This window comes from Thermothelomyces heterothallicus (genome assembly GCF_042370625.1).
Source record: "Thermothelomyces heterothallicus CBS 202.75 unplaced genomic scaffold P884_scaffold_1, whole genome shotgun sequence".
Taxonomy (NCBI): domain Eukaryota; kingdom Fungi; phylum Ascomycota; class Sordariomycetes; order Sordariales; family Chaetomiaceae; genus Thermothelomyces; species Thermothelomyces heterothallicus.
Genome location: NW_027192562.1, coordinates 2,028,247 through 2,054,530, shown reverse-complemented (window position 1 = coordinate 2,054,530; position 26,284 = coordinate 2,028,247). Strand labels below are relative to the sequence as shown.

The 26,284-nt window shown below is 58.1% G+C and overlaps 6 protein-coding genes across 6 annotated transcripts; 2 read left to right on the top strand and 4 right to left on the bottom strand.

The window, feature by feature from the left end:
- Positions 1-1,875: 1,875 nt before the first annotated feature.
- On the bottom strand, positions 1,876-4,095 carry P884DRAFT_274206 (uncharacterized protein; the record flags this gene model as incomplete). Its single annotated transcript, XM_069442692.1, has 1 exon — positions 1,876-4,095. The coding sequence occupies one exon, from the start codon at positions 4,093-4,095 to the stop codon at positions 1,876-1,878; it is 2,220 nt and encodes a 739-aa protein (XP_069301920.1).
- Positions 4,096-7,266: 3,171 nt separating this feature from the next.
- On the bottom strand, positions 7,267-8,085 carry P884DRAFT_266151 (uncharacterized protein; the record flags this gene model as incomplete). The annotated part of the gene is made up of 2 exons (XM_069442005.1): positions 7,267-7,798; positions 7,886-8,085. 2 exons carry the CDS (start codon positions 8,083-8,085, stop codon positions 7,267-7,269), a joined length of 732 nt encoding a protein of 243 aa, XP_069301919.1.
- A 2,175-nt stretch (positions 8,086-10,260) lies between these two features.
- On the top strand, positions 10,261-14,132 carry P884DRAFT_274205 (uncharacterized protein; the record flags this gene model as incomplete). Its single annotated transcript, XM_069442691.1, has 4 exons — positions 10,261-10,454; positions 10,592-12,038; positions 12,096-13,788; positions 13,858-14,132. The coding sequence occupies 4 exons, from the start codon at positions 10,261-10,263 to the stop codon at positions 14,130-14,132; spliced, it is 3,609 nt and encodes a 1,202-aa protein (XP_069301918.1).
- A 1,609-nt stretch (positions 14,133-15,741) lies between these two features.
- On the bottom strand, positions 15,742-18,031 carry P884DRAFT_296010 (pheromone A receptor-domain-containing protein; the record flags this gene model as incomplete). Its single annotated transcript, XM_069444380.1, has 3 exons — positions 15,742-16,708; positions 16,786-17,311; positions 17,377-18,031. 3 exons carry the CDS (start codon positions 18,029-18,031, stop codon positions 15,742-15,744), a joined length of 2,148 nt encoding a protein of 715 aa, XP_069301917.1.
- A 1,297-nt stretch (positions 18,032-19,328) lies between these two features.
- On the top strand, positions 19,329-23,126 carry P884DRAFT_234766 (glucose inhibited division protein A-domain-containing protein; the record flags this gene model as incomplete). Its single annotated transcript, XM_069439923.1, has 6 exons — positions 19,329-19,840; positions 19,928-20,016; positions 20,158-20,221; positions 20,884-20,911; positions 21,004-21,014; positions 21,080-23,126. Exons 1-6 carry the CDS (start codon positions 19,542-19,544, stop codon positions 23,124-23,126), a joined length of 2,538 nt encoding a protein of 845 aa, XP_069301916.1. The 5' UTR covers positions 19,329-19,541.
- Positions 23,127-23,738: 612 nt separating this feature from the next.
- Positions 23,739-24,657, bottom strand: P884DRAFT_296007 (CDP-alcohol phosphatidyltransferase-domain-containing protein; the record flags this gene model as incomplete). The annotated part of the gene is made up of 3 exons (XM_069444379.1): positions 23,739-23,883; positions 23,975-24,224; positions 24,297-24,657. 3 exons carry the CDS (start codon positions 24,655-24,657, stop codon positions 23,739-23,741), a joined length of 756 nt encoding a protein of 251 aa, XP_069301915.1.
- Positions 24,658-26,284: the final 1,627 nt, after the last annotated feature.

The following is a 26,284-nucleotide window of genomic DNA, read 5'->3' as shown; positions in this document are numbered from 1 at the left end:
ACTCGACGCCGCTGCCCCCCGTTGCGCGTACCGGATCCAGAGATGCCCGACTGCGAAGTCCCTGCATCTCACAGCCACTCGAACTTTTGTAAACCGACAACCCCGCGGCACACGGTCGTGGTTTCCGACCGGTTGTAGCCGTCTTGTTGGCGTCACGAAATTGTTGTCTCCCGTTGGGTGACTGATCAAGTATTGGCTTCAGAGTGAGACTCATCGATTGGCCCGCCCGCGTAATGCTACTAGCCGCCCCGAGAGGCTGGCGTTTTCTTCAAGTTAGGGAGAATAGCACATCAGAGCGTCCTCTGGACGCTGCCATGACGCTGTTCTGATGCACCTTAACCGAATGGAGAACCACTCGATCAAAACGCATTTGGCCGGAGCCGAGCTAGGTCTTCCAGATGGTAGTTTGTTATGCTTCTGATTCGAGGGAAGATGCTTTTCCCCAGCCATGGAACATGAGGAGGTCACAAGACAGCACGAGGTCAAGGCTTGGCAGGCAGTCAGGTAGCTCAGCTTTTTAATCATGATGCTCCATGATTTTGGCGAGGCCGTCCAATGCTTTATGGCAAGTGAAAATCAAGCAGGCGGTTGGCGATACATGGCTTCCAAAAGATCTTTCATTGAGCTGCGGTCGCCACATTATGCCATAGATGGCTCATGGAGCCCCCGACAGCGCTCGAGTCTCCGAAAGGGGCCAAACACCGCGCTGCTAAGCAACAAGGCCTTCGGTTCTGCTGATAGGGAACCTGGCCAATCCATTGAGATCGGCTGAATGCCCCAAGACACAGCGGTGGCCAAACATGAATGGGTCTCTGCCCCTTCTGGTGCCCTACCATCACGAGCATAGTGTATTTCATCCAACGAGAAAAGAACAATGCTGTAATCTCATCGGACAGAGGAGCTAAACATTGAGTGGATAACTAAGCTATATCAATACGCTCCATCTGGGGAGAAACCGAAAGGAGCGGAGGGGGCGAGGGAAGGAGCGACAGAATGAATGGAAGGCAAGAAAACGCGAGATCGAACCGAAAGAGAAAGGGAAAGAGAGAAGAAAGCACCCACCAACCTTCCTGATAATTAGTGAATCGACTCGACGGCGAAGCGTCAAGCGTTATTCCTTCGAAAACTTTCAACTTTTCTCGAGCAAGCAAGCAAGCAAGCAAGCAAGCGGTGACGTCGTAGTTTTCTATAATACTTCCACAAAGCTGTACGCGCCACCAATCCTCCGATGCTTGAACCGAGATCTCACGTAAGGGCTGGGTTCTTGTCTCTAGGAAGGCTTGGTGTCAATGCCGGCCGAGGTCAGGCACGGTTACCTACTGGCAAAGTACCGCACAAGAGCTGACGTAGCCTCTGAACATAGGTAAACGGTTCATGGAGTGCTGCATCAGGCAATAAAGGCATGTAGCTGGGGTGCTTCCTGGTCCGAAGGGACCTAGGGAGGTTTAGCACAAGAGGAGGTCTACCTTTCTGCACAGCCGCCAGCCTCCACCAGCCAAAGTAGGGCCAAAAATTCAGGCAAATTTCAATGCTCGTTGTCATGCTTGTAATCCAATGCTAGTGAGGCGCCTGAAAAGCCAAAATAAGCCAAGATATGCTTGAAAAAAAAAAGAAGAAGAAAAAAAAAGAAAGGGAAACAAGTCCAGTCCATGCGCCTTCTTAAACTCCGCGTGTTCCGTTTCCTTGTTGCTAACCCGGGAAAAAAAAAAAAGATCACATCCATCCATGCGTGAAACCATCTGGACGACAGACCTCGCCAGCCATGCTCAGCCTTCCCGAGGTCAGCGACTCAGGCCTTAGTAAGCCCAACGAAAACAAACCCAGGTAACAAGAAAGAAAAGAAGAAGAGAGAGGGATGAAGAGGAAAAGACAGGATCACATGACAGTACATCCCGTCGTCCTCGCTCTCCTTCTTCTCCCCCCCCAAGCCGCGGCATCGTTCGCACCGGCGGCACCCATCCCACCATCCCCGCCTTCCTCGTCATGCGCCATCTGCGCCTCCCTCGCCCGTCGCCTCCTCCTCCAGCCCCCCGCACCGCCGGCCCCGGCCTCCTCGTTGGCCTGCATGAAATCTGCCCACTTCCGCTCCAGCCGCCTGGCAGCCGGCCCGTCGCCCCTCAGCACCCTCTTGGTGTGCTCGTCGACCGTCATCTGCCAGCCGTGGAAGCATTTCAGACCGATGACCTCGGCTGGGAGGAGGCGGTCCTTCTCGGGCACGGCGAATGCCGGACGACCGTGGTGACCGTCGCCAGAGACCACAGAATCAGGGTCGAGGGTGTGGGTGCTAGTGACGGCGGCGCTGCTGGTGAGGACCTCTTCGCCTTTGCCGTCCTGGTCGTCGCGTACGACGGCGGCGGGCGGGCAGGGAGCCTCGGTGTTTCGGCTGAGGACCTCGCGCACGCCGGTCCAGGTGATGTTGGGGCAGTCGTAGACGACCAGGCTGAGACTGACCGTCGGGAGAGCACCTTTGCTGGCAGGGCGGGGGCAGCGTCTGCGGACCATGGCGGCGGCTTCGGCGAGGACGAGGTCGCTGACGCGGGTGTTGTCCATGTAGACGGATCGCAGGCGCGTGCAGGCGCGTATTACGGGGAGCATACCGACGTCGCTGAGGTTCTCGCAATAGCTGACGCTGAGGTGCTGGAGCCGAGCCGTGCAGGGGCTCTTGGCGAGGTGTTGGGTTAGGAGGGAGTTGGTGAGCTGCGCAATATCTTCCAATTCGAGGTGGGTTAGGCGCGGCGCGGAAGCGAGAATCGGCTCGAGGGCGGCGTCGGTGAGGTTAGTGACGCCCGAGAGCTGGAGGCCCTCGAGGTTCGGGACGGCGTAACCGAGGGCCTTGACGCCAGCGTCGGTGAGACGCAGGCAGCGGGTGAGATCGAGGTGGCGGAGCTTGCGGGGCGGAACCATCGGGCGGCCGGTCAGGTAATCGATTTCCGGATCAGAGCCGTGCATCATGATTTGCAGGGCCGTGTCGGTTAGGTCGTCGCAGCCGGCGAGGACGAGCCGCTCGAGATTGTTCGTGCGGAAGAGGGCCTCGGCAACGTCGGGGATGTGGAACCCCTTGATCTCGCCCGCTCGAAGGTCCTTCAGTTTCGGACACGCTTCAACCACGAACTTGATCCCTCGGGCGTCCATGTGCTTGCACCACGAGACATTGAACGTCTCGAGCTGCGGGCAAGAGTTGGCCACGATCTTGCAGGTGGCATTGTTCACCGCGGGCAGGCCGGTGAGATTCAGGTGGGCCAGCTTCGCGTTGGCCTTCAACAGGCTATGCAGGGTTGAGCGCTTAAAGTTTCGGCATCCCTCCAGAGTGGCGTTGATGAGATTGCGGCACGCCTTTACCATGACCTCGGCCCGTTGGTAGTGTTCCATCTGGAGGCAGCCCCTGAGGTTGAGGTCCTTCACGAACGGCCCGGCCGAGACAATGATGTTTGCCAGCGACTCTGCGGGAATTTCCCTGTAGAACTCGGATGCGTCGAGGCATGTCCACAGTTGACCATCGAAGCACATCTGGTGAAACTCGCGGGAGACCCTGGAGATCCGAACGAGTTCCTTGGGCCTCAGGAACGAGAGGACATATATCTTGAGCTCGCGGGGCATGTCAGCCCAGAGGTTGAATGTGGTCGTCTTCTTCCTGACGTTTGGCGGCAGGGAAATTGTTGGCCGAGCGGGCGTAGCACAGCCGACTGGCCGAGCGGCAAGAACCGATTCCAATGCCTCCCGAGCTTCCTGACCGGGCCTCTCGGCGATGGGACTGGTTGGGATCGAGGTCTGGGCGCTAGAGCTTGCCGCGCCAGACGGCTGTGAAAAGTAGGAGCTGACACTCGGCTGGCCAAACGGGGAGGAGGTTGAAGCCAGGCTGGCGCACGAGAGCGTGCCGCTCAGGCTGTAGGGGCTGCTTGCGGACCGGGAGCGGCCGGAGCGGTTTAGAGAGGGCGACGACGACATGCGCTGCAGGCCGCGTAGCAGTCTATCCCGCTTTTTCAGCTGCGGCTCTGGTCTGTTTCCGACCCCCAGTTCGCCGATCGGGGCACGGTCCGAGACCGTGGTGCTCGGGGGCGTTGCCGGCACATCATGGATCGATTCGGAGTCGGCCATGGCGGCGACTAATCCGGGCAGCGGCACGGGGGTGGTCGGCGTCAGGCACAGGAGAGGACGAGGACGAAGACGAAGATTCGGATTGTTTGCCAGATTGACTCGACTTACCCAAAGGCAAGGACCGGTCTAGGCGGCGCAGGCGCGCGGAAAGGAGGGTTGGAGGAGTCCCTCCCACTCTTCCAATCGCGGATTGGGATTGGCGAGGGGCAGGTGGCGATGTCCAGTAGACCCAGTGTAAGACCAAGGGTGGGGGGAGGGGGTTCAAGCTCAAACGGTGGGCGAAGAGGCACGGACAAGGAGAGCCCGGGGAAGTCTCGCGAAGAATACGAGCGATCCTCCACCTCGACTTGGCGGGCCGGTACCAGCTTTCTCCTGGCTAGCACGGCTTTGTTAGCAGCGAACCATGGGGCGGGAGCGAAAGAGGCCCAAAGTGCTGACTCAAGTCGCCGGCACTTGCGGCTCGATACCTGCTGAGTGGATAATGTGTGAGCAAAGCGCGACACTGGTGGTGAGAGATACAATGATATCGGTACAGTATTGAGATTGAAGTCTGGGTTCCGGAACAGTTGAAAAGGGCGGCTTGAAGCCTTGCGGGTGAAGAGACACCCTTCTCGGCGAGTTCTGGACCAGACCAGACCAGACAGAGATATTTCCTCCGGACGTGTTTTCGAAAAGGACCAACACCTCGCTGAGCAGAAAACGATGTCAGACGGGGGGAACTAGCCACGCAAGTGAAATAGCAAACACGACCGACACCCAGGTAAGTTGAAAACTGGAACACAAGAGCACTCAGCTGTCTCGAAGGCGACGAGAGTAGGGTTGGGAGGAAAAACCGTAACAAACAATTGGCTAAGTTATAAAAAGGCTAGATAAACCAGCACTGGCCACGAAAGGGAGGGGGGGGGGGGAGCTCGCAACCGCCTTTGAGGAGAGAAGCCAACCAACGGGCCAGCTCTGTGTGTGCGCGCATTCCCAACACTGACGTCCTATCTCCCACCTCGAACATGGGAATCATCCAGCGTCTTCAAGCAAGGTAAAGGTTGCATTGAGAAAGAGTTACCAAAACGAAAAATAAATTAAGAAATAAGGGAATAAAAAACGAAGCAACTGTCAAGCCCACCTGAGACACAACAGTGGTGTTGCTGAGGGAGGGGCAGCGAGCGGGGGAAGGCCAGTGATTTCGGCGCCGTGTTTTGGTTGCTAGCCTTCTTTGGCAAAAGGTTCAGCACGAACGTGATACACCCCCGTGGCACCGTTATGGCGGGGGGGGAGGGGGGGGGGTTGTTCGTGACTTGGGCAGCTGGGCGTCGGATTGGCTCTGGTGCGTTGTCTGGGGGATCTGGAGACTTGGAAGGTGGTGGTGTGGTCCAGCCTTCTGAAGAGGTGGGGGCGTAACGCAACCGTTATCTTATCAGGCGCTATCTTGGGGGAGGGGCGTCTCTGAAATGCTCCAACAAGGCCCGGCTCGCCTACTGTGTAAACAATACAGATTACGGTCGTAACAGACATTTGCAAGATCCGCCAGGGTTTTGACCGTCATCATCAACACGACACTTGTGCGTGATGGATGGAGATAAGCTCTACACAAGCGATTCAATGCGGTCCATGTACGGATTACATACTCGCACCTCAAATGATGCACTAACGTCGACACTTTTGCGTCTCGAGCCCGTCTTTGGCTCGAGTGCGTTCCTTTTCCACCCGCAGGCGCGCCATAGTTCCCCGCTGACCTCGGTGACGAGGCTGTCCTCTACAGTACGGAGGACACTACACCGAAGCATGTGAAACACACACAGTCTAGTGTGAGGTCTGATCGCAGGCGCAGGCGCAGGCGCTGCAGCCTTGTACGGATTACATTACATACATACATCCATACGTTATCCACACGCGCAGAAGAAGAATCCTGGTACCGGGGCGACTGACGACAGACATACCAACGCTGTCCAAGGACGATCGCCGATGAGACCACGGCAGAGCAGCCGCTGGACCGGCGAGCTGGTACGGATCATACATACGTCGCTAAGAAGACACGCAGTTCCTCACAACCGTCATCACCGTTGCCTCTTTGCATGGTGGACGTTTCGTTTGTCCTCAGACGGGAAGAGAAGCTAACGAAACAATCCTACTAAACGAGTGGGAAATTTACGCCACTATCGGGGCCGCTCTTCATGACGAGACTGCCTGCTTTGTGTTGTAGCCATGTGCGTAACAAACTCCACTGCTAATCCTGACACTCGCCGAAGAGCGCCGTCCACGCCGGCGGACCCGAGTTGCTCTGAAATTTGGGGCCATGCATCGGTGAGTGCTGTAATCGTGTCTCCCACAGACGTGTCCTCGTAGTACATACCGCATTGGCTCTCAGGCACCGTCAGAAGATGGATATATTGGAACTCGGACAATCACGAGGCAATCAATTACATTTCAGACTCACTGGTCTCCGATTGCCTTCAAAGACTGTTGATAATCACGCTGTAGCTCCAGCAAAAAAAAAAAAAAAAAAAAAAAAAAAGGGGGGGGGGGGAGACTGACCCTGACAGCTCCGCGCTTGTGATAAGCCTCGGAAATCTTGGCCACGAGACCAGGGGTTTGTGTACTCTTAACCACGAAAGGAGGCTCAGCCGGCTAAAGAAAATGCTTGGTCCCCGGCCGCCTCGGGAGACTCCTCCCACTGCCGGGCCGAAACAGTGGATGCGGGCGAGACAGATGGGAAAGGGTGAGTTGAGACGCGGTCATCTTCCGGCAACGGAGCCCAAGAAAGGCCGGGCCGCCTGTTCCGGAACAACCGTGTACTCCGTGCACGTCTTTATCACGACAGGGCCACGGACACGGAACAAGCAAAGCAGGGAGCAGAAATTGTCCGGCTAGATGTTGCGTGCGTATCTTACTAGCGGCGGCCGGTGTCCGACCATCTCAAGGACGGTAGGAAAGTGACGACGGGTTCCTGTTGGCGTTTCTCCCTCGCGGCCCTCCAAAAACAGGTCACGCACTTGCTTGGGCGGCTCCCAAGTCGTGCACGCGAAAGAAGACGCGCGGCTCAGACGTGGCCCGGTCCGGGTCGTCCAGGAAGTGGTTGTGGCCACTATCGGCCCCCCGCCCCCGGCGCGTCGAACCGGACGAACCACACCGTATATATATGGGCGCCGGAGAGAGGCGGGTCGGGGCAAGCCGACTTTAGCGCCGGCATCTGCGCCACGGCGCGGGCGAAGGCCTCCAGTAGGGGAACCACCAAGCTCGTCGTCCGGCACGATGCGGAAGTAGTCCCACAGGACCTCCCCCTTTTTCCGCGAGCCGCATGCGCCGGTCGAGCTCGAGCGCCGCCTGCGTGTCTTCCTTCCGATACCCGTAGCCCGGCGGCATGTGCCCGACCGTGTCGGCGGGCAGGGGTTCGCTGGACGGCACGTTGTACCGGTCGCCTGGCTCGGCGCGGAAGTACCACCGCCCGGACGGGCTGCCCAGGTCGAGCTCCACCTTCAGGTTGGCGAGGGAGGACCAGAAGGGCTCGCGCGGGGGGGCTCCGTTCCGGCGTAGGGCCAGAAGAAGGACGGATCGACGGGGCCGGTGTATGAGAGCGTCTCGAAGTTGTTTCCGACCACCTGGTGGAAGCCAAATGGAGAGGTCGGAGCCCCAGCCGGAAAGAATGTCAAAAACAAGCCGGTGACGGTCTTGATTGGACTCATAGTGGCCGCGATCGGCATCGGCATCGCTATGCGCCGGGAGCACAATGTGCAAACCCGAGGCTCTTCAACAAGCTTCGGCGGCGTGACTGGGATGGGATGCCGAGAAGACGGACGCGAACTCGTCGAGCTCGGTGCTCTTGATGCGCACGGTGCGGAAGACCAAGGGCTCGACGGCAAACTGCCATTTTCGCGGGAGGGTAGCAATGGCCGGTCGCACGAGCCGTCTGTTCGCGTTGACGCCATCACCATCGCCGCTCCGTTTCGGGAGGTAGGAGGCAATGTAGGCAATGACCTTCAATGGCAGGCCGTCCATGAGCGAGCAATGCGCTTCCTGATGTGCAGTTTCGCACGTGTCGCTGGGGAGGGAGCGAAGGGAAAGGGGGGGAAGGGGCCGCAAGAGAAGCGAGCTGTGTCGCCCGACTGTCATCCAATCGTGACCATGATCGGCAGTTTTTCGCACACGCTGCCGTGTTTTGGGCGGCGTGTTTTACCGGCTATTCTTCTTGTGACTTGGAACTCGGGTGGGGAAGTGCTGTGAATGGAATTACCACGGCCAATTAGTTAATTACCACAGAACGCTGGCTATGTGCCAATCTGAGCAAGTGACCCTGTATTGTGCGCGGGATGTGTTGTCTAGAAAACATCCCAAGTATTCGGGATTGCTCCGTATGCAAGGTAACTAGTATGTAATCCGTACGCAGGATCACGTTGTATTAACGTATCGATAACTTCATATAATGTCGAAAGAGGTAATCCGTATCCGTACTCCGTTCTCCGTAATGGAAGATATGACTACAGCTGGTGCTCCGTCATAACTGCGATAACATAACTACACCTGGTATGGATCTACATGCCCTCGGATTCGCATCGTGGTAAAGGCCAAAACACATTACGCTGCAGGCCGCCCCAAACGGGCTTTGTTGTTGAAAACGGACGTGCCTCGGAGCATCCCCGGAATTGGCGTCAGACATGAGGTAAGCTAAGGGCAAAGATCAACCGGGCTGGGTGAAGACCGTTTCCCGGATGGGACCCTGAGGCGTCCGTACCTTCCTAGATAACGATAACTTGAGGTGGTGGTGTATTAGCGAAGGGGAGGGGAAAGGGGGGGTTGTTGTTGTTCAAAAGTTCGAAAGGTATGGAAAAGGAGCAGGCTGCCAACCAGACGCGAATATGGGATTTGACGTCTTCCACATGGCCCTGCACAGTAGAGCGGCCCTCTCTTCGAGATGAATCCGGCGGCTCGGGTCATTCAAGGTTCAAGTAGATCCCGAACGTAACAGGGAAGGTAGCAGTGTTGCTTTCAGGAAATTTGAAATGTAGTCTCAATTGACCGAGAACACCGCTGTGGTTTCATTGATTAGTGTCGCATGCAAGGTACTTAACACACTACGAGAACAAGGCAAAAAAGGTGTTCGTGCCTTGGTCTTGCCATGTTCGACTCGGAACCTTAAAAGGTTGAAGAACCGGATGAGCACTGTGTGCTCCACCGGCATCTTCTGCATCGTCATTGTTACAACACTCCTCTGGCTGCAGGCTTGAGCATTCCGCACAGCAAATCCACACAGCAATGCCTTTGGAGACACCTTCACAATTGGTCAGCTTAGCTGATCTACTAGCAAGTGCTTGGTTATCTCGATGAGAGAATACCAACAAATAACAAATACATGTGTTATCCATAGACGCGGACAGCTGATAGCTTACTCACATCCCTGAACGGGCACACCTGAGCCCCCATGCATCAGTAGGAGGCGTGGCCTGTTGCAGCAGGTAGTATGCGGCATGCACATACCTGATGCTTTGTATTGTAACAATGATACCACTTTCTGAGCCCAGGTCAAGCCCTGCGACGGGAGAAATCAAGAGCTCCGGACGTTCTCAACCGTTCTAGCCTGATGTATTTACGATACGTCGGCCCTTAACACTCCATCGGCCAGATATTCTCAGAATCGGACGAACGCCGCTGCTGTCCAGCTTCAGATTCCAGTATTATTGTTCGAAACATGTTGTCGGGAATAGGAAGTTTATTGTAATGTATGTACATACAGTATCAGTATGTACTATACCGAAGCCTTGCAGCCTGAACAGAGACACGCCCGTGAGACGGGGTTTTAAATCCGGCGCTGCGCCGTGGCTTGGTCTTTCAGTTAACTAACGTTGAGCGGCAGCGCGGCTCGAGAACCCCACCAACCATTTTCTCCATCGATCGACGACTTGACCACCATCTATCTAGCTACATATTCCCTCCCTTTCCCCTCATTTGCCCCGTGAAAAATCGCCTTCTTTCCTCTTCGTCATTCATAGCTCCGGGATCAGACTGTTTGCTTAATTATGCCAGGGATATGTGGCGGAAATCCAGATCATGGTGAGTCGAGTGCCTTGCGCCGCTGCCAATCATGCAAGCCCTGGGCGGCGCATCCAGAAGCCAATATGTCGTTCCGCGTGAGACGTTAGTCAGGCTCGAGCTGACCTTGCGGCGCACCACTTTCCCATGGCAGGCGGAGACACCCAACACGGCGCTGAGCCCCCCGGCCGCGAGAGGCTCGCGCCAACTTTGCAAATACCCAAGAACAGGAGCACTGGGAACCTCGGGACGGTGGCCGATGACGATAGGGCTGAAAGGCCTCGCATCCGCTTCTCGTTCGATGCCGGGGCCGCCGCGGCAGAGCACGACACAATGACAAGGTCAGATCGAAGGGGAGAGAGGGGTGGGCTTAGGTTGTTCGCGGAGCCAAATCTGTTTCTGTGCGGACCGGGCAGACTGCAGATCCCCTTCCGCGCCGACTTATCGCCAGTGCTGACACACGCCGTCTGCTTAGAAGTTCGATCGTAACGGACCATGACCTGGGCCTGGGCATGTCCGGGCTCCGGCGCATACGTCAACAGCCCAATGCGTTGCGGACGCCCACCATGCCGCTCGCGGGCAATCGGACGCCCTCCCTCGGCGATTCCGCAAGGTCCGCCTCCACGAGCGTCTCTCTCGACCACTCCGTGTCGCTTTCTTCATACCCGGCCTCTCCCACGTTTGCCGAAGATCTCTCCCGCTTTCCCTCAGAATCACTGCATTCCTTCTCCTTCGCCCATCAGTCCGAAGACTTGATACACAGCCGTCAAAACGTCCTTAAGCGGTCCATGGAGTTTATGAGGGACCGGATGGCGTGGTCGGCCTCGTCGAACGCCGGGATAGCGAGTGCTCAAGCACGCGCGACGGGTGACGTGGAAGCCCAGACCATGCTGGATCTGCTGTCACGAGCCCATCTAGTCGCCGCTGGGAACCTTCCCAACACGGACCCTAACCTCCTCACCGGGCCATTAACCGGGCCGGCAACGACCTCGAATGCAAACGTATTTGAGAAAGGCTTTGCTCCGAGGACGTCGAGCCCCGAGCCCATCGACAGGACGCCCCTCGTCTCTCCGGCCTCTTCGGCGCCGCCGCCCGCGGTCGTCAAGGACCACGGTCCTCAGCGGGATCCTTCCGCTCCTGCTGCTGCGGACTCTCAGCCCAACCCACCACCAGGCGAGAACCAGGGGTCCGAGAGCTCGTCGAGGACGCCCACGAATGAAAGCGGCACGAGTGGTACGACGGCAAAGAGTTCCCCGCCGCCTTCGAGACGCCCTAGCGTGCTGAAACGGACCATGACCGACACAGATACTGCCCAGGTATCGGTTCAGCAGAAACTCATGGATGTAATGGCGCAGCCGTACCATGCGGCCGAGCCCCTGCCGCAGCCTCAGCACAGGTCATCGCTGCCCTTTTCCCCTGCGATGAATCCGCCGCCATCCGCCGTCTCTACCCTACACAACCACCCATTGAGGGTCGCGCCCGCTGCACAAGCAATCTTCACCACCACGTCAAAACCGCCATGGACTATTGTTACCGCCAACGATCTTGCTTGCTTGCTGTTCGGCGTCACAGCCGCCGAGATCAGGAAGATGGGGATTCTGGAGGTCGTCCAGGAGGAACGGAGGGCCTGGCTGGTTGGCAAGTTGCAGAAAGGGGCTGGAGAGGATGTAGGAGATGTCTCTGAGCCCGAAATCGCCCAACCAAACCCCGCCGTGCAGACGTCCAAGCTGCTTGGAGGGCGCTCCGGCGGGATTACGGCAAAACTCCTGAGCAAGCCAAATTCGAGGTCGCAGACGCCCAAGACTGGTAGGCGACCCGCGACCATTCACAACGGCGACCCGAGGCCGCCGAAGCCGGGACAGGGTCACCGCCAGAACAGCAAGTCCAGGGGCGTGCTTCTCTGTGGAGATGTTGTCCCAATCCAGGTGAGTACGGGGCAAGATACAGGAGAACATGAGTGCGTGGGCTGATAGTTGAGTCAGAAACGCAACGGCGCTACCGGTTCTGCCAGTTTTTGGGTCATCGAGAAGAAGGCTGGCCTGATCTGGGTTGTGGAAGAGATCCACGAGGACGTCGCATACGTCGACGTCGACGAAGATGGCCTGGTTCTGAAGCTGTCCGGTGCTCTGGGCCCCATTTGGGGCAATGAAAACCTGCAGCCAGGTCAGGATATCGGATTGCTCATCCCTCGCATTTCGCGGCAGGGCATCGACCCGCGGTTCGGCGAACTCGACTACCGGGAGATTGCCAGGAAAAAGTACTACACTTGCCGCACTAGCCAGGGGGTCAACATCCCGGCAACGATAGAACAGGTCAGGGGCTCCACACAGCTCCGCGTGTCCAGCTTTCCGCACATCGCCGGTATTGTCGTCGTATGTCCTGAAAAGCTCACCATCAAGAGCACGAATTCCGTCTTCTGTGGGGCGCTCTTTGGCTACGAGAAGCCAGACGGTATGTCGATCAACCATCTAGTGCCCAACTTTGACAAGATACTCCGCATCCTCACCGAACGGGACGGCGTCCCCCTCGTCGATGGTATCGTGGTACCCGAGCACTCGTTCCGGAAAGCCTCTGCGTATCTAGCCCTAGAGGAGGGGCGGCCGGACGCTGCTGCGGGGTTCTTACGGCCCGAGAGCCTCCCAGCGCGGCACCGGGACGGCTCCCAGCTCAGGATCGACATACAAATGCGAGTTGTAACGAGCGAGAAGCAAGTGACAACGCACGACGATGCTGTTTCGGAGAACAGTGATGGCGAGTCGTCAGCCGGCGAGGGCTCGGATAAGTTTGTCGTGTCGCAAACGGAGATGGTCTACGCCCTGTGGATCACGTATTCGAGGCACCTCCACGCTTCGCGGACAAGCAAGGGCGTGCCATCACCACAGCAGCCCTCTGGAACGGCCACACCACTGCACCAACCATCCCCAGGCCAAACACCGGCCCACACGCCGCTGGAGATGGTATCCGATTCAGAGGAGTCGCAGAAGGGGGAGCCAGAGCCAAGGCCGCCCCCGCTGGCTCGGCAGTTGAAGGAGACTGCCGTCATAGCGGCGGGCAAGTTAACAGGCTCGCAGCAGGCATCCGAATCTCAGCCACCTCAGCCGGCCACCCCGGCGAAGCCGGCAGAGCCACCCCACAAGAAGACCATAGACGACTTTATCATCCTCGAAGACATGGGCCAGGGCGCCTACGGCCAAGTCAAATTGGCGCGGTACCGCAGCACCGGCAAGACGTGCGTCCTCAAGTATGTCACGAAACGCCGCATTCTCGTGGACACATGGACGCGCGACCGTAGGCTGGGCACCGTCCCTCTCGAGATCCACGTACTGGACTATCTGCGGCGCGACGGGCTGCGACACCCCAACATCGTGGAGATGGAAGACTTCTTTGAGGACAGCGTCAACTACTATATCGAGATGGCACCTCACGGCCTCCCCGGGATGGACCTATTCGATTATATCGAGCTGCGCACCAATATGGAGGAGCAAGAGTGCCGCAGCATCTTCGTGCAGGTCGCGCGCGCCGTCCACCACTTGCACACCAAGGCGCTGGTTGTACACCGCGACATCAAGGACGAGAACGTCATCCTGGACGGCGAGGGCCGCATCAAGCTGATCGATTTCGGGAGCGCAGCATACATCAAGAGCGGTCCCTTTGATGTCTTTGTGGGTACCATTGGTGAGTCTTCTCTTCTTTACCTTCCCTGCACCTCTACACAATGGTTGGCACAACTAACATGCCCGACAGATTACGCGGCCCCCGAGGTCCTCGCCGGTAAGCCCTACGGCGGCAAAGAGCAGGATGTCTGGGCCCTTGGTATCCTGCTCTATACCATCATCTACAAGGAGAACCCCTTCTACAGTATCGACGAGATCATGGACCGCGATTTGCGTGTGCCCTACACCATCAGCGACGAGAGCATCGATCTGATCCGCAAGATGTTGAATCGGGACGTCCAGGAGCGCTACACGATCGACCAGGTCCTGGCACATCCTTGGTGTCGGGTGGAGACGGTGGTATGAGCGCAAACCTCGGACTCTCTCCTCCCCGGACGGGATGGCGGATGGACGGGAATTGTACAGGACAGACTGTCATTGAGACGGGCGGTACAAGGTAGGGGGCAGCGAACCAGGCATCAAATGTTCTCTGATGCAGGCACGGAACCAAGCGTAAAGGCACGTTGGTGTCTCTTCCTTTCCCCCTTTCCCGTCGTGTCTCGTTTCTTTCTTTCTTTCTTTTTTTTTTCTTATGTTATAGCCGAGACGGAAAGCGTTTCCATTTACCTTGCTTGCTCAGGTTGGCTTGATTTTTATCCCCCACCCTTTGATATGGATATGGGCAGCATTATTACTGGTGGCGCATTGGTTCCACAAATCTCCTTTGTTGTTGATGTCTCGGCATGAAGGTCAATAAGATGAGACAAGAAGATATGATACCGATTGCATCAATTCTTTCTGCTTTCTTGATCATGGAGATAGACGTTGTTCCGATGGGATGAGGGAGATTGACAAGAGGAATGGAAAACATACTATGAGACGCACATGCAACACCGTTATACCCTCCCCCCTCCCCTTTACATACACTGAAACAAGCGATTTATGTTTCCGTTTTCCCAGCGCAAGTCTCCGACATTGTTTTGCCCAGGCTCTCTTTCCCCATGTACTAGTAGTACCCTCTCAACCTTGTGCGACAGGAAGTTCGTTAGGGTACGTACTGACGGCAACCGCGAGTGATTCCCTGGTAGTTGAACTGCCGCGGAGGGACGCCCGGGTCTCAGATCCTCTTTCTTTCCACACACGTCATGCCTGCTGCTCCGGCATATCATTACTATCGTTACCTGCGCCATGCACTGTTTCGGTGAAGATGTCAGGATATGGAGAAGCCGTAAAATGGCAACGTTGCCGCCGCGCTGCTTTGGAGATCGGAGAAAGTCAACGCATGACCGATGGCCGACTGATACCCTCCCAAGGGAGAATTTCGCCGGCAAAGTAACTAATGCGTTAATAAACGTTAGCAGACCGGAACGAGGGAGCCTTACTGGGCGTACACGGCCCTTTGATATTGAGGGAGCACGCACGAAGTCAGCGCAGTCCGGCATGGATAAGTATTATTTATGTCTCTAATCGGATGCCCGTTCTCTGATCTGGATAAGGTCCCCATGGTGCTTGTCGCTGAGTCCATTCTTGAACTATGTACCACCGAGCAGCAGAGAAAATTGTGGAGGGAAAAAAAAAAAAAAAACCGGCTGTGATCGATCGTCCCGTGTGATTACTACAAACCTTGATTGCACCGTCCACACACCCACCTCCAACTGAAAAAACAAGGTATATATAAAAGGAAAGAGGACCAAATCAATGACACCTCCCGAAATGGTCGGCTCCCATGGTCGCCCAACAATTCTCGGCACCTACCCTTCCTCTTTGTTCCTTCATCGTGGCTCTTTGCCTCGCCGTCCACCCTCCGGAGATGGTAGAGTCGCCTCCGACGACGACAACAACAACGACTGCCGTGCCCGATCCACCCCAGCCAAGGCCCTCTCAACGCCGTGCCTAGCTCGCAACATCCGAGACCCGCCCTCGGCCGAGTCTATGATGACCCGATCTATAAACATCATCATCATTATCATCATCGTTAGTTGTCATCCCCACCAGTAGCAGCCGGAGCCGGAGCCGGAGGAAGAGGAGCAGCGGGAGCAGGAGCAAGAGACAACGTCGGCGCCGGCCGACATACCTCCCCCTCCCCCTCCTCAGCCTCCTCCCCTGCCGGACCCAGCTCGTCAGACTGCCGCGCGATGCGCGTCTCGACCAGCACCACGCCCTCGCTCACGTCCCGATGCTCCCTCCCCGCCTTCCTCCGCCACCACATCCGCCTCCGTTCCCGCTTCCCCGCCCTTTCTGCTCTCCCCGTCTGCTCTAGCGGGTCCCTCGCCGCGTCGTCGTCATGCTCGTGGCGGTGGTCGTCGGCTGCCCAGACGCGCGTGTCGACCTGTGCTAGTGCCAGCGCTGTACGAGACGTGCCTACGGTGGCGGCGCTGGTGGTGGTAGGGAGGCTCGCCATTGCTGTCGTTGGGGCGGGTGTCATGATTGGGAAGGTGGTTGTATATTGGTCTCGGTCCTGTGTTGTGCGCGAGGGGGTGAAGAAGGAGGAGGAGGAGGAAGAAGAGGGGGAGGGATTGGAAAAATCCGTCATTGTAGCGGCACCGGAAGTTTGTGGCTGCGGCTGCTGCGGCTGCTGCCGCCTTCCCTTTGTTTGGGCACGTGAGAGAGAAGGGGTGTGAAACCTAGGGTGTGGTGACATGGCGTAGGGCGTGGGAAGGATGTGGAACGGGTCACGGGTCGGGGGAGGCAGGCCGGCTTCGATTTGGGCCGTGGTGGTGTCGACTTCGGTAGCAGATAGGTCAGGCCAGGGGTTGTGCTGAGATGTGGAAGAGGCGGCCACGGTCCCCTGGGGGTAGGGGAAGGGATCGAGTTCACACATGGTAAAGTCACTGGGCTCTTGTTGAGCCACGGAAGACGAGTGCGCTCTGCCGCTGCGGCTTGCCAGTGAGACCTGCTCCGTTGTAGGGAGAAGACCACCATTGCGGGTGGACGTTGAACTGCTAACGAGTGGGATGAAGGGTTAGCATAAAAATGGATGATGTTTGGGTGCTTTGAGGGCGGGTATATATATATATACCTTGTTCTCAGTAGGCTCTTGCTGCGCAGCGAGCGGGACAGTGAGCTCCAGCTGAACCAAGAACCAGTGCCGCGTGTTGCGTGGGGCACGTATTCTTCCTTGAGCCTGGGGAAGACGTAGCCCAGCCCCAGGGAGAGGAGCATCTCGCGGTACATGTTCAGGGCCTCCGGGGTGGTGCCAAAGGGGATGAAGACGATGATGCCGGCAACCTCGCCGATGTAGGCAACGTTCAGGTCAACGAAGCTCATCCTGTCCGACGTGGTGAAGGATATGAAGTAGACATTGAAGGGGTCTGGGCCGAAGTGGAGGGCATCGAAGTCATAGGGCAGGCTCCAGGGGGCGCCTTCGACAATGTTGTTGAAGAGCAAGACCATGATGAGAGGCAAGACCACAATGATGCAAAAGAGAGTCATGAAGTAGAGCTTCTTCCTAACCCGGTCCTGCCTGGCCGCAGCGATGCCGCCCTGGGAGCGGGCGATATCCCTGGTCGCTTTCTCGATCTTCCGATAGCGATAGAAGGCCAGAGCTGGAACGACAGTGAGGCAATGTCAAGGGAGGAGAAAAGGGGGGGGAGGGAAGAATGGTTCTTACCTGCCATGTAAGCGGCACCTACGGCAAAGACCGGGGTGGGCAGGATGTAAAATACCAGGAAGACCCAGTTGGGGTAGTAGACGGCACCGCATCCGACCAGGGTCGAGACGTTATAGCGACCAGAGGTGACGAAGTAGGTGAGGACGACCTGGATGACGGGGACGGTGAAGATGACGAGGGCCGAGATGACGCGCTGGCGCCGCCTCTCGGAGCGGGTCGGCTTGACGGCGCGGTTGAGGGCGACCTTGGAGGCGAGGCCGCGCATGATCTCAAACATGCAATGGTTGAAGGCCGTGTGGATGGCGAAGAAGGCGTAGGTGAGGATGTCGCACCAGCCCTGACCGGCCCACCAGCGCTCAACATTGTCGTCGCGCCAGATGAGCGCATTGACGACGGTGATGAGGTTCAGGACCAGGAGCATGACGCAGAGGACAGTGCCGCCAAACTCGCCGCCCCGCCACAGGAGGCGGGCGGGAACCCAGGTAACGAAGATGGAGACGAGGCCGAGGAAAACCCTGAAGAACAGGTTGACCTGGAGGGCAGGAGACGTGTGAGGAGCACCAGACCCGATGCGCTCGTCCGGGGTTGTTGTGAAGCCAAACTGGGCCCATCTGTCATTGCTGTTGGAGGAGCCTGTACCGTTTGGCGAGGCCATAGTGATGATGACCTGGGAAACTTGTAAAAGCCCGAGGCTAGCCTGGGACCTGATACGGTCAAACAGAGAGAAGGGTGAGGTGAGCGGCGTCGAATGAAGATAAAAATTGCCTGAACGGCCCAGTCAAGTTGAACGCAGAATTCGAGAAACACGAGGGTCCGGCGATGGTGAGGCGGTCATCATAAAGCAAGAAGGAAGGCGGCGGCGAAGAGAGCGCCAGGGGAGGGCAGGATGGGCGACCCCATGGCTATTGCTATATTGCTGTATTGATCTGTTGCTCTGTTGCCCTGTTGCTCTGTTGTTTTATTGCTCTATTGCTCCTTAGCTGAATGACCGGAGGCAGTCCATTGGTGTTTTTTGTGACAACAGACCCTTCATACCACTGTGACGATGGTGTTGCAGGCGGTTCTGGGTGAGAAGTGCTGAATAACCTTATTGAAGCTCTATTCAAACCCTAAAAGGGAAAGGCGCGCCAACGGCAGAGGGTTGAAAGTACCTAGAGTCAACAAAGAGTTCCTGCCGGCCGCTGGGTGCGAACAGCCCGGCTCCTTGTAATTCAGGCTCCGACAAGAGGCTCATTTCCGACGAGCTCGACGCCGCTTTACGATGCATCGTGCCCCGAGTCTAAGTGCGACTTGCTTCTGCCAGTCTCGGATAGAGACAAGACACGTAACAACAACAGGTGATACATACATACTAAATTAGGTATGCGGCAGATGATCAGGTCTGTGATCCGTACAGTACACATACATATGCACTGGGTTGTACGGAAAGTATACAAGTATGTACAGGCATATCTGGTGTAGATAGGCCCGTTTATTGTTTGTGTTCCGAGACACGGCCGACCAACGGCCCTCGACCGCACCCGCGCGGCTGGCCAGAGGAGGGAGGGGGGGGGTTTGTTTGTAAGGTATGAAGTACCGAGGCGTTGGCGGCAAGTGATCGGTTTGAGATCATGTTGCAGCTGTGCACCAACTGCAGCGCAGTACCATACAATAAAAACTCGCGGGGGAATGGAATAATCATCCATGAGCGTCTGGGAAATGGAAATGTGGAAATATCCGGTACGACAACAGTAACAATTTCATTATTATTTAGATAGATTCTCGACTACAACTACCAACAAAGCAATCCGTTCCCTCCTCAGCACGCAGTACTCCGAGCGAACTAAGGTGGAGCCACACTGCAGCTTGAAACAGAAGGTGCACAGTGGCTGAGGCTTTAGGCACCAGCCACGCACTGGATTAATGAGTGGTTCGTGTTCGCGCGCATCGCTCATGCGATCCAGACGCGAAGGGACCAGGAAGCTCGCGCGTCACCAATTCAACACCCCCTCTCGTCCTTCACCCAAGGTTTCTTATCAGGACGGCCACCGCAACGAAACGCAGCGAGCCCCCATCCCTGCATCCTCTCTTCATTTCGACGCAGTTTCCGTCCAAACAATAAAACAACAACAACAACAACAACAACAACAACAAATAATAGAAAAATCAAATCAATAACCTCGAGCATGTCGGCCTTCCTCCGCACCGCATCCCGCGCCGCCGTCGCCCGGCCCGCCACGGTCGCCGCCGCCGCCGCGGTGCGCCCGTTCAGCTCGACGGGCGCGCGCCCCGTCGCTCGCATCACCATCGTCGGCAACCTGGCCGACTCGCCCGAGCTGCGCGCCTCGAGCACCGGCCGCGAGTACCTCCGGTACGCGGTCGCCAGCAACTCGGGCTCGGGCGAGAACCGCAAGACCAGCTGGTTCAACGTGAGCTGCTTCGACGAGGGCCCCCGCCGCGACTTCTTCCAGTCGCTCCCCAAAGGGTGCGTATCTGCTTTTAGCTGACCCGGCGTTCCTTGGTGTACGTGCGTCTTTGTGTGTCTAGACATACTAATATGCTTGCATGACAGGACCTTGGTCCTCGTTGAGGGCGATGTCTCCATCTCCAACTATGTCGACGGCGAGGGCAAGCCCCGCCAGGGGCTGAACATCACACAACGTATGTCCCCCGCGCCTTTCCCTCTTCTTTCCCTTTTTCTTTATTTTTTTATTTTTTTTTTTTTTTTTTACATTTTTTGGCCCTTCCCCCGGCCCCCGGTTACTGTGCAGCTCATCGCGAAACGCATGCTGACATCCACAGGAAACCTCGATGTTCTGCGCCGTCCCTATAACCCCCAGGCGGCCGAGGGCGAAGGCGCGCAGCAGTAGGCGGGCCGTTGGAGCCGTCTCCTGTTCCCATCAAGTCACTTGTATGGATCCAGGTCGAGAGGAGGATCTGGAACGGTACTCTCCTCTCCGCAGCCATGACCGGGGGTTCCGGGGTTGTCTCTCCGTGTCTGGGACATGTAGTATATTGTTAAATTGCCTCTAGTATTCCGTACTATATACCAATAATTTTTCTTGCGTCCAGTACAAACCTCCATTCCAGTCTCGAAGATGGTCCGAGCCTTTTGAGACTTGCTGCATCCCATCACGCAGTCACCACCGGGGATCCCGTATTTTCGAGTAATCCGTACTAGCCGATAGTACGGAGTGCGGAGTACGGAATCCTCAGAAAATAGTACGGACCCGAACATCGAGCGTTTCTCTACTGCGTAGTTGCCGAGACGATCGATTGCAGATTCAGGCCGGGCCCCACCGGGGTGCGGCCCCTATGTGGTAATTAACTGGGATTTATTCCGTATCCAGCAATGACTGCTCCGCTGCGGACCCCTACATAGCACACTGCCCTTGCATCGCTTATCGCTTATCGGTGATCGATTTTCTGTTCTCCTTGCCGCATCCGCCATCTCAACCGCCCATCTTCTTCATAAAGACCCGGTCGGTAGCAGAATCCTGACGCCATGACGAAGCTGTGGCTTCCCAGAGGCCTCAGCAGGCCGCTTCGGCGGCCAGTGCGCCGCAACGGAACGGGGATTTCCAAGCGGAGGACTTTTGCAACAGTCGGAACCGATTCGAGGTAAGAGAGAGAGAGAGAGAGAGAGAGAGAGAGAGAGCGTCACCCGCATCGCGATCCGGTCCATCTCATCATGGTGCTGACCATTGCCCTACTACCAATGCAGGCCGTTTGATGTCGTCGTGATTGGCGGTGGCCACGCCGGCTCCGAAGCATGCGCCGCAGCAGCCCGCGCGGGCGCCCGAACCGCCCTCATCACCCCCTCCATTGACAACCTTGGCGTCTGCTCGTGCAACCCGAGCTTCGGTGGCATCGGCAAGGGCACCATCCTGCGCGAGATCGACGCCCTGGACGGGCTGGCCGGACGCATCATTGACAAGGCGGGCGTGCAGTTCAGGGTGCTGAACCGGAGAAAGGGTCCGGCCGTATGGGGGCCTCGCGCCCAGATCGACCGGGCCCTCTACAAGAAGCACATGCGCGAGGAGCTCGAGGCGTACCCGAACCTGTCCATCGTGCTCGGCAGGGTATCCGACATTGTCATCGCCGACAACCACGACGACCCGACCGCCGACGGCGCCAAGAGCAAGATCACGGGCGTGCGCCTCGAGTCGGGCGAGGTGCTGCCCACGAGCCAGGTCGTCATCACCACCGGCACCTTCCTGGGCGGCGAGATCCACATCGGCCTCGAGGCCTACCCGTCCGGCCGCATGGGCGAGCAGGCGACGTTCGGCCTGAGCAAGTCGCTCCGCGACGCCGGCTTCCAGCTCGGCCGTCTCAAGACGGGCACCCCCCCGCGCATCGCCAAGGACAGCATCAAGTGGGACATACTCGAGGAGCAGCGCGGCGACGAACCGCCCGTGCCCTTCAGCTACCTCAACGATGCCGTCGCCGTCCAGGACCAGCTCCTCTGCTACGCGACCTACACCAACCCGGCCACGCACGACATTGTGCGCGCCAACCTGGACAAGACAATCCACATCCGCGAGACGGTCAAGGGGCCCCGCTACTGCCCCTCGCTCGAGTCCAAGGTGATCCGCTTCGGCGACCGCGAGCGGCACATTGTCTGGCTCGAGCCCGAGGGTTTCGACAACGACGTCATCTACCCCAACGGGCTCAGCATGACGGTGCCCGCCGACGCGCAGCTGCAGCTCCTCCGCACCATCCGCGGCCTCGAGAAGGCCGAGATGCTGCAGCCCGGCTACGGCGTCGAGTACGACTACGTCGACCCCCGCAGCCTCAAGCGCACCCTCGAGACCAAGGCGATCCGCGGCCTCTACCTGGCCGGCCAGATCAACGGCACCACGGGCTACGAGGAGGCCGCGGGCCAGGGCATCATCGCCGGCATCAACGCCGGCCGCGCCGCCCGCTCGCTGCCGGGCGTCTCCCTCTCGCGCGCCGACGGCTACATCGGCATCATGATCGACGACCTCGTCACCAAGGGCGTCTCGGAGCCCTACCGCATGTTCACCTCGCGCTCCGAGTTCCGCCTCAGCGCCCGCGCCGACAACGCCGACTCCCGCCTGACCCCGCTCGGCCGCGAGTGGGGGGTCGTCTCGGACGCCCGCTGGCGCCGCTTCCGCGACGACGCCCAGCGCCGCGCCGACCTCCGCCGCATCCTGCGCGACACGGTCCTGAGCGCCGAGGCCTGGCGCCGCCTCGGCGTCCCCGTCCTGACGAACGAGTCCGACGGCAAGCGCCGCGACGGCTGCGAGGTGCTCCGCCTGCCGGGGGTGCTTCCCGAGCACCTGACGTCGCGCATCCCCGGCGTGAGCGACGCCGAGTTCCCCGCGCGCGTGCGCGAGCGCGTCGCCGTCGAGGTCGTCTACGAGCCCTACGTCCGCATGCAGGCCGCCGAGGCCGCCCGCCTGCGCCGCGACGAGGACCTCCGCCTCCCGGGCGACCTCGACTACGCCTCCGTCTTCGGCCTCTCCATCGTCGAGAAGGCCGCCCTCTCCCGGGCCCGCCCCGAGACCATCGCGCAGGCCCGCCGCATCGAGGGCGTCACCCCCGCCGGGCTCGTCAAGCTGCTCGGCCACGTCAGGCGCTCGCAGAGGCGAGGAGGGCCGCCGCCGCGGAGCGAGCAGCAGCAGCAGCAGCAGCAGCAGCGGGAGGGGGCAGCACCACCAGCAGCAGCGGCCTTGGAAGGGTTGGATCTCACCGGGGCGGAGGACCTGGACACGCTGGATGCCAAGAGCAGGGTTGCCGACCTGTGAAGCCGGGGCTGAGCCGGGTGACCGGGGCGGTACATGGGGGTTGGTTGTCTTGTCACGATAAGAGATGATGTTGTTGATGATTTTGTGTTTTGTGTATAAAAAATAATTAGCGCTGCGGAGATTGGTTTTTTTTTTTTTTTTTTTTTTTTTTTTTTTTTTTTTTTTGAGAGGTTTAGATACATTGTTTTTTGTTTTACATGGTCTGCCTTCCCCCAGGTCGCCTGTATTTATCTCGTTCATTGGTAAGACGGAGCAGAGGTCATTGAAGCGATCGGGAAAAAGGCAAAAACGGGCGGGCCATGTTGTAGCATAATTAGTTTCTTTTTTACCTTTTTTCTGTTTGCTTGCGCCAGCCAGGGTGTTCGAAGGCTAGGTGATTGCCTGCTGTTCCCCGACGCCAACGCCGCAGACACGGTTTTTATATGTACAAATACAGGTAAAGAAAGTCCCACTGGACTCGGAATCTCGCAGAGTTGCTCCCCCACATACCCCCCTCCCGGTATCAAGGGAGCTGCCATGAAAGTTGGCAAGAGTCAAGTATGCGCTCTGCCGTGTTGTCTTGCAGGCACCAGACGAGCGGGGGAATAAAGATTGATGTTCTTCCCGAGTGCGTCACCGAGCATCTGTCTTCTTGTCCTCCGCTCTCTTCTGCTCAGCCTTCTTCTCCTCGACCTCCTGCGGCGTCAGGATCCTGACGGCGTCCTTGCTGTAGACATAGCTAGCGCCGCTCCAGATGGTTGTCGTCGCGACGACGTATCTGCGCTTGCGTTAGCTGACAGCGACACTTAAAAGGAAGAGAAAAAAATTGGGAAAAAAAAAAGGGGGGGGGGGAATGGGCCGCGACGTACTGCAGGATGACCAGCGGCGTACTCATATCCACGGCCGGGATCACGGGGGCGAGGGTGGTGAGTCCCATCAGGCCCAGTTGCAGTGCCGTGTTGTACTTGCTGATTTGGGTCGGACGCACCTCGGCCGAGGGTAGTGAGAAGTCCCAGTAGCGTGCAAAGGTCTTGGGGGGCGGCAGGGATATCCAGCGGTAGTAGATGGCCGAGATGGCCAGGCCGACGTCTCGACCGAGGATGATGACGGCAAGCCAGACTGTATCTCAATCAACGCCGGTTAGCTAGCTGCGAGGCCGTAGCATGACGGGAATGACGGGGACGGTCGTACGCGGCAGGGCGCCCTTCATGGCCAGGGCGACCGTCAGCACCGTCATCAGCGTCTTGTCGGCCATGGGGTCGATGACGGTGCCGACGACCGTCTTGAGATTCCAGCGGCGGGCGATCCAGCCGTCGAGTGCATCCGTGATGCCGGCGTAGGCGAACAGGCTCAAGGCGGCGGCGTGGTAGTCGTGCAGGATGCAGTACCCGATGAAGGGCGCCGCAACGAGGCGGGAGGCGGTTAGGATGTTAGGAATGGTGTATATGTTCTCACGCAGGTTCGCACTGGATACGGCGGGCATAATGTTGCGGATTGCGGCCGCGGGATCCCGCTTAGGCGAAGGGCTGCGGAGGAACGACGTCAGCGGCATGGGGACGGAGCGGATGGTGTGGACTTGAGGAAAAGGGGCTCCTCAGGTCTCGCGGCCCACGGAGAAGGGAAGGGCGCGGGGATCCATACCTGCTCTCCGTCCTCAAGCCGGTCTTGGGTTTCTCGCTCTCGGACCCTTGCTGGCCATCGCGCCTCCTCGACCGGGTCGAGGCGACGAACCATTTCGCGCTTGCAGGAGATGGGATTCCCGTCAGAAGCCCAAGACGACTTGCCCTCAGCAAGCGAGCTGATCCCGGACGCCATAAGGAGCTCTGCTGCCACAGCGCTCTACTGCTCAGACACCGCGCGCGCCCGACGTTGGAGCCTCCACGGATACCCGTCGCCACACTCCTTAGCAAGCCCGCCTTCCCAGCGCCAATGGGAACGCCATGCCATAGCCCGGCAGGGGCCGGTGTCGTGGACAATGACAACAACATGGTCGTCGTGCGCGTGCCCCGATGACACGGTGTTGCCTCTCAATGCAATGCTTCCCAATCGTTCCTCGACTGCTTAATAAAGCCAGAACCTGAGCCCCGCAAATGGACCCCGAGCTTCGGCACCGTTCCGAACCAAAAGCTGAGCGTTGAGGGCGCGCAGAAAAGGCTCCCGTTTCTCTGTGGGGAGCCAACTGGACTTGGCGTGCCCGGATCTCTGGTCACTGCTTGCTTCGCGCGGAATATGCGGGTCCCCGATGCAGCTGCGATGACGACCCTTTTTTGCCCGCGACAAAGCTGACGGTTTCTGCGAGCTGCGGAGTCTCTGCGGGCAACTCGCTCCCGGCAAAGTGGTTCCAGGGGTGGCGAGAGCCTCTTTCACGGCGTGTGTCTCAGGTATGTAGGTACAGTACAGTAACGAAGGAGGAACTCTCCCGGGGCCCCTACCAATTATTGCAACGCTGCGGTTCCTCGCCCCGCGACTGCCTGCTGCCGAGAACGCGTGGACGGGAGGAAGGAATGACGGGGCCAATTGAGCGCAAGGCAGCCGGTCTTATTTCAACATGATCGACTGGTTCGTCTCTTATATGAGAAGTAGAAAGGTCTAAGAGCGTTAAGTGGGTGCTGGCTGGGGTCCGGCACGTGAGCTCGGGCGGATTGTCTTGGGTTGCGCGTAAAGAGAAGTCGATGCTTGGACGTTGAATTGGAGAAAAAAACGGCAGGGTGGAGAAGTGGGGCGCCCAACCCCGATAACTAACCACGTGGGCAACTGCCGACGCGATGGAACATTGCACAGGCTCCAGGACCCCAAGGTTCCAGGCTCCACTGCTAGGGCTGAGGACATGCAATCATCCGCAAGCTCCCACGAGAGCTCGGGCTCCCCCCGACCGAGTAGCGCAGCGCTTGGCGCTAGGGTAGATCCCGCTGGAAACGCGGTCGACGACAGGCCCAGATCGGGCACTGATTCCACGCTCGTCGGGAGATAAGAGCATCTAACTCGGCGCTCGGACATCTGAAATTTCCTCACGGCAAAGAGTATGTATCGCCAACTAAAGAACAAGGACTTACTCGTTCGAACCAGCGATAGGAGACAGAGAGATATAGAGACACAAGCAAAAGGGTATCAATTATCCGCCATCCAGAAACGCCTTAAACCAAGCATCGTATTCCTTTTATTCCCCGTTCACCATCTCC